This window comes from Cervus canadensis, chromosome 5, assembly GCF_019320065.1.
Source record: "Cervus canadensis isolate Bull #8, Minnesota chromosome 5, ASM1932006v1, whole genome shotgun sequence".
NCBI classification, from domain to species: Eukaryota; Metazoa; Chordata; class Mammalia; order Artiodactyla; family Cervidae; genus Cervus; species Cervus canadensis.
The window spans coordinates 46,446,413-46,454,079 of NC_057390.1; the positions used below are offsets into that span (position 1 = coordinate 46,446,413).

The following is a 7,667-nucleotide window of genomic DNA, read 5'->3' on the forward strand; positions in this document are numbered from 1 at the left end:
GAGAGGCTTACCCATCTTCACCTGTCAGAGCAGGACAGAGTTGGGGCTCCATAAACCTAAGGAGAAGCAGGAGCGCTACTGCAGACAGGGTCAAGAACCTCTGCTGCATTTAAAATTTCACTGTGAATTTAAATTTTTTAAAATTTCAAATTCAATTTTATTATAGCCAGAACAGTTGAATTAACTGTACCTAATAAAATACTATATGTAACAGCTACAGATTTTGTGTATATATATATATATATATATATAGGTAGATAAATAGATTTAGATATAGATAGGCTTCCCCGGTGGCTCAGTGGATAAAAAATCCACCTGAAATGCAGTAGATGCAGGGAGATGTGGGTTTGATCCCTGGGTCAGGAAGATTCCCCAGAAGAGGGCATGGCAACTCACTCCAGTATTGTTCCCTTGAGAATCCCATGGACAGAGGAGACTGGCGAGTTACAGCCCATGGGGTCACAAAGAGTCAGACACGACTGAGTGACTAACAATAACAGAGACCATAGGATCAGACATGAAGTAATAACTGAACAGCAACAAGAAGAGACTACAGTGTGGCTGGCAGTTTCCACAGAACAGGGCCACACTGGAAGTCTTGTTAACCTGTACTGCCTGTCATGAATAGCTTGAGTTGTCTTAACAATACATTCTCATATTGTTATTTTTGTTTAGTCGCTAAGTTCTGTCTGGCTCTTTGAAACCCTATGGACTGTAGCCCACCAGGCTCCTCTGTCTGTGGGATTTTTCTAGGCAAGAATACTGGAGTAAGTTGCCATTTCCTTTTCAAGGGGATCTTCCCAATCCAGGGATCAAGCCCTCATCTCCTGCACTGGCGGGCAGATTCTTGACCTCTGAGCCACCGGGGAAGCCCACATTCTGATGTACGTAGCCCAAATGGTGTAAAGGATGACATGCAAAGACCAGTTATTCCTACTTCCAGCAAAGGATTCCAGATACTAGAAGAAGTACTGATTAGACTCTCAGACTATATCCTTAACACCAAGCACAGTGATACCAGGACAACAGATCTGATTGCAGAGAAGGCTCCAAGTGACTAATGGGGAGATGGGATAAGCAGTGTACATTCGCTGGTCAAACAGATGACTCCCCTCCCTGGGGGACTGAATAGGTTGGGATGAGATTTCATCACGTTACTAAGAATGACAGGCTAGTTAAAACTGATGAATTATTTGCTTTTGTTTGCTCGTTTGTTTTTGTGAGCAGTCCTAGACTGTAGAAACTACTTGGAAATGTGGAACACATGAACTGTTTATTTCTGGAATTTCCACTCCATATTTTTGAACCATACTTGACTGTAGGTAACTGAAACAGTGGAAATCAAAACTGAAGATAAGTGTGGATTATTGTACACAAGAAGCCTGGTAGGCTACAGTGCATGCGGTCGCAAGAGAGTCCGACACAATTTAGCAACTGAACAGCAACATTATATACACACCCAGCCTTCTTGAGATCATTGCTGTGCATGTGCGCCATCTTGTGGCCATTTAGGTACCGACACCCCTGTGGTGCTTTCCTTTTATTTGAAAGCGTCGTGTCTAGGGCAAGTAAAGTAAAGTAATGCTTGAAATACTCCAAGCCAGGCTTCACCAATACGTGAACCGTGAACTCCCAGATGTTCAAACTGATTTTAGAAAAGGCAGAGGAACCAGAGATCAAATTGCCAACATTTGCTGGATCATCGAAAAAGCAAGAGAGTTCCAGAAAAACATCTATTTCTGCTTTATTGACTATGCCAAAGCCTTTCACTGTGTGGATCACAATAAAGTGTGGAAAATTCTGAGACAGATGGGAATACCAGACCACCTGACCTGCCCCTTGAGAAACCTGTATGCAGGTCAGGAAGCAAAAGTTAGAACTGGACATGGAACAACAGACTGGTTCCAAACAGGAAAAGGAGTACATCAAGGCTGTATATTGTCACCCTGCTTATTTAACTTATATGCACAGTACATCACGAGAAACGCTGATGTACTGGAAGAAGCACAAGCTGGAATCAAGATTGCCAGGAGAAATATCAATAACCTCGATATGCAGATGACACCACCCTTATGGCAGAAAGTGAAGAAGAACTAAAAAGCCTCTTGATGAAAGTGAAACAGGAGAATGAAAAAGTTGGCTTAAAGCTCAACATTCAGAAAACTAAGATCATGGCATCTGGTCCAATCAGTTCATGGAAAATAGATGGAGAAACAGTGGAAACAGTGGCTGACTTTATTTTTCTGGGCTCCAAAATCACTGCAGATGGTGGTTGCAGCCATGAAATTAAAAGACGCTGACTTCTTAGAGGGAAAGTTATGACCAATTTAGAGAGCATATTAAAAAGCAGAGACAACACGCCAGTCAGGATGGCTGCTATCCAGAAGTCTACAAGCAATAAATGCTGGAGAGGGTGTGGAGAAAAGGGAACCCTCTTACACTGTTGGTGGGAATGCAAACTAGTACAGCCACTATGGAGAACAGTGTGGAGATTCCTTAAAAAACTGGAATTAGAACTGCCATATGACCCAGCAATCCCACTTCTGGGCATACACACTGAGGAAACCAGATCTGAAAGAGACACGTGCACCCCAATGTTCATCGCAGCACTGTTTATAATAGCCAGGACATGGAAGCAACCTAGATGCCCATCAGCAGATGAATGGATAAGGAAGCTGTGGTACATATACACCATGGAATATTACTCAGCCGTTAAAAAGAATTCATTTGAATCAGTCCTAATGAGATGGATGAAACTGGAGCCCATTATACAGAGTGAAGTAAGCCAGAAAGATAAAGAACATTACAGCATACTAACACATATATATGGAATTTAGAAAGATGGTAACGATAACCCTATATGCAAAACAGAAAAAGAGACACAGAAATACAGAACAGACTTTTGAACTCTGTGGGAGAAGGTGAGGGTGGGATGTTTCAAAAGAACAGCATGTATACTATCTATGGTGAAACAGATCCCCAGCCCAGGTGGGATGCATGAGACAAGTGCTCGGGCCTGGTGCACTGGGAAGACCCAGAGGAATCGGGTGGAGAGGGAGGTGGGAGGGGGGATCGGGATGGGGAATAAGTGTAAATCTATGGCTGATTCATATCAATGTATGACAAAACCCACTGAAATGTTGTGAAGTAATTAGCCTCCAACTAATAAAAAATTAAAAAAAAAAAAAAAAAAAAGCAGAGACATTACCTTGCCAACAAAGGTCTGTCTAGTCAAGGCTATGGTTTTTCCAGTGGTCATGTGTGGATGTGAGAGTTGGATTGTGAAGAAGGCTGAGTGCCGAAGAATTGATGCTTTTGAACTGTGGTGTTGGAGAAGATTCTTGAGAGTCCTTTGGACTGCAAGGAGATCCAGCCAGTCCATCCTAAAGGAGATCAGTCCTGGGTATTCATTGGAAAGACTGATGTTGAAGCTGAAATTCCAATACTTTGGCAACCTGATGCGAAGAGCTGACTCATTTGAAAAGACCCTGATGCTGGGAAAGACTGAGGGGAGGAGGAGAAGGAGATGACAGAGGATGAGATGGTTGGATGGCATCACTGACTCGATGAACATGGGTTTGAGTAAACTCCGGGAGTTGGTGATGGACAGGGAGGCCTGGCGTGCTGCGATTCATGGGGTCACAAAGAGTCGGACACGACTGAGCGACTGAACTGAACTGAACTCTCTAGGGCAACGTGTGCTTCTTTCTTGCAATTTTCAGACACGTTTTCTTTCAAATGATTGCAACAAATACAGTCGGTTGCCAGGTGCTATCCAAGAATGTGGTCACATAGGATTGCCGTGTGTAGTTTTCAGTTAGGTGTTAATTGTCTAAGTATTGCAATGTCCCCACCAAATCTGGGATCCAAAAGCTGTGGAGGCCATTCAGTCATTTGCTGTTCAAGCCTCTGTGCTCACATGGAGTGACTGTCAAGCCATCAGGTTTGAGGCACAGGATCAGTCAGTCCTGTCTCAGTCATTATTCATGGGGCAGTTTCTCTCCGGTGCCTCACTGGCATCCCTCAGTTTCCTTGGGATGTACTGGGAGGGCAGGTTATGGTGCACTGGAAAAGTGGTCTTTAAATTCTCAGTTCTCACTAGTTCTCAACTTTACTCTGTTTAGTGATGTCACAGGAACCGGGTGGTACCCTCTTCCATGATGAAGACCCTTCTCTATCTTTCCTAAAACAAGCACATCCTGCCTTTTTGTGGTTGTGTAAGCCTATGTTTACTGAAAGATTCAAATTGTCTAAAGTACACATGAACAAAGTGTCTGAAGTTTGGGAGTTGGTTTCCACTTTGCTTCCTGGTTTTACAAAAGGCGATGAACCTATGCTGTTTACTACTTTGTGAGTGTCCTTTGGGGGTGTGTGTGTGTGCTTCCAGACCCAGGAATTGAACCCACGTCCCTTGTGTCTCCTGCATCTCCTGCATTGACAGGCAGATTCTTTACCACAGGACCACCAGGGAAGACTGTACCAAATTTTCCTCACTGAAATTCAGGGGCTTGAGTCTTGAGTGCACATCTCACAGCTAAAGAAGGCTCTGCCTGACGTCTGGTCCTTACAGATACTAGAGGCTTCTAAATCAAATTGATGAGGAAGAGAAGTAGCTGATATTGATGTAGACTCCTTCTGCCCAGATACTAGGTCAAGACTTGCTACTTTATATAAACATGAAACACTTCCTTCTTTTCTTTTTTCGCTCTAGGGTTGGACTGGAAAGATAATGAAAACATCAGTATACTCCAGTCCTTTGATAAGGAGAGTAGTTTCTGGATTGCTTGACATATCATTAAAAACTTTGATCTGTCCATGATGCTAACCTAGAATTCATGAACAGTGCTACTTTTTTGGAAGTAGTTTGTGACCCAACAGGATTCATTGTTTTCTTTGACATTTATCATTCTCCTTGAGCTTATAAATACCTAGATCACAACCAGGCAATGCCTCTTAGGTTACATAACTGTGCCCCAACTGCTCCCAGACAGAGACATCTCAATGGTCAACGCCCCTGAATTTACATTGTTGATATAAGAAGGACTTACCAAGAGGTGATTTCGACTCAAAATTAGCTTCCTTTGACAGGTTCTTACTTTCCTGGTTAGGAATGAATACAAGTGAGGCTATGATCAGGAACTTATTCTATTCTTTTATAGTTATTTATTTATATTTATAATTATTTATTTATGTATTTCTTTTTGACTGCGGGTCTTCACTGCTGTGCGGGCATTTAGTCGAGGCAAGCATGGGCTACTCTCTAGTTGTGGTGTGTGGGCTTCTTATTGCAGTGGATTTTCTTGTTGCAGAGCATGGACACTAAGGTTCATGGGCTTCAGTAATTGTGGCTTGTGGGCTCTAAAGCACAGGCTCAATAGTTGCGGTGCACGGGCTTAGTTGCTCCACGGTATGTGGGATCTTCCCGGATCAGGGATCGATTCTATCTCTCCTCACTGAGCCACCAGGGAAGCCCAGGAACCTATTCTCAACTCTTGAGAATATTGCAGAATCTACTGTTAAGGCAATAGCTGCCAATAAAATTCCTTAGGCTCTCTGGCCAAAGTTGATTTTAATCATAAGATTGTCCTTGATTCTCTTTTGCCACCCTCTTCACCTTTTGCCTTCAATCTTTCCCAACATCAGGGTCTTTTCCAATGTGTCAGCTCTTCACATCAGGTAGCCAAAGTATTGGAGCTTCAGCATCAGTTCTTCCAATGAATATTCAGAGTTGATTTTCTTTAGGATTGACTGATTTGATCTCCTTGCTGTCCAAGGGGCTCTCAAGAGTCATCTCCAGCACCACATTGGATGGGTGGCAGAAGATATGGTTAGATAGCATCACTGACTCAATGGAAATGAATTTGAGCAAACTCCAGGAGATAGTGAAGGACAGGGAAGACAGGCATGCTGCAGTCTATGCAGTCTCAAGGAACTGAACACAACCAGTGACTCAACAATAACGTGATTCTCTTCTAACTGAGCAAGGAGGTGCCTGTGTGCTGCGGCCAACACCACTTGCTGTGACTAGCTTAACTCTTTAGGGAAATTGAAACTTGGTTATGTAAATTGATTTAAAAGTTGACTTTTTCAGTAAGATCTTTTTTTTTTTTTTGATATATTTGATATTGATTGCTTTGGGTCTTGGAGACCAGGACTTCAAAGTATACTATGGAATGGATATTGGCAATTATTCTGCTTATAATAATCATAGTGGTCCCTCTGGTCATGTTCCCTCAGATTTTCACATGCATGCTCACAGTTCTTGGATACCAAGCAAATGATTCCCCTAAGACTGGGGCAGTACAAAAGAAACAAACAAACCAATTTAAAAACTGTAAATCTGAACTCACTGTCTGTGCATATCACAGAGATTAAACAAAAAAAATGTCGTGACGTGTGAATATCCACAAAGGACTGACAAAGCTAAGAAAACTACAGGAAAAACTTGGACACCCTCTGCTCTCTTGCTGCTTCTGCCTTGCCAGCACTGTTGCTAACATGTGGTGCCTAAAGTGTAGCCAAGGCTCTCATGGTCCAGACCCCTCACTGCAACCTGTTTCCTGAGATATCCACTATCTCCCTCTTACACAGACTCAGAGCATCCGCTGTCAGTTCCCCAGAGAAGATGCACTTTGAATAGCTGAGCCACCCAGGCAGGGAGGTTTGTGCTCAGGGCTGTATCACTGTGGGAGGATCTTCTGTACCTTGACAACAGTAATAGACTCCAGCATCCTCAGCCTGCACTCTGCTGATTGTCAGTGTGAAATCTGTCCCTGACCCACTTCCAGTGAACCTGTCTGGGACCCCAGTGTCACGGTTGGAAACCTGATAGATCAGTCGCTGTGGAGACTGGCCTGGCTTCTGTAGGAGCCAATACGCATAAGTTTTTCCATCACTATGCAGGAGGCTCTGACGTGACTTGCAGGAGATGGAGGCCGTCTCTCCAGGGACGACAGACAGGGAGAGTGGAGTCTGGGTCAGCACAATGTCTCCACTGGATCCTAAAATCATCAGAGAAAAGGATAAGATTTAAGACACACTTCATAGTCATACACAGAATTTTCTGTTTGTTGTTTACTTTAGGCTAAATTAGTTTAGATTCTGATTAATACTGAAAATATCCCATTTCAAAATGTATCAGAGGCTCACAATGTAAAAACAGATCTCTAGGGCTCATGCCCATTTGCCCACACTTGCTATGTCACAGTCTTCACCAGAGCACACGTGTTTGTTCCCCTCTATATCCATCCTCATTCTCTCATCATAAAACATCACTGACCTTTACAGAGGTTTGCATCTAACATGTGGACAAAGACTCATGAAGACCAAGGCTGCCCCGGAGCCCACTCTCCCTCACACCAACACCTTCCCTTCTCATCCCCCTCCATCCTCACCTGGGACCCAGAGCAGGAGGAGCCCCAGGAGCTGAGCCGGGAACCTCATGTTCAGAAGTGTGAACTGAGGAGTCCTGATAAGTCAGAGCAAGACCAGAGCTGAGCTTTTATCTCAGACTTGCAAGGGACGGTCCTCCCTAGGGAGCAACATGCAAATCTCCTGGTTGGGGCAGCTCTGTGGACAGAGACCAAGGGAAAGAGTTGGCCTCTCATGTCAGCGAAGTAACAAAATATTTTCTGTGTTTGTACCTAAATAGAGTTAACATTTATGCT

The 7,667-nt window shown here is 43.6% G+C and overlaps 1 gene segment (V, D, J or C); it reads right to left on the reverse strand.

The window, feature by feature from the left end:
- LOC122441774 overlaps window positions 1-7,458 on the reverse strand; it is a 114,597-nt gene extending 107,139 nt beyond the window's left edge. The window contains 2 exon segments of the V gene segment in view: window positions 6,700-7,001; window positions 7,395-7,458. Of these exon segments, the coding sequence occupies window positions 6,700-7,001; window positions 7,395-7,443 (351 nt within the window).
- Between the last annotated feature and the right edge of the window lie 209 nt (window positions 7,459-7,667).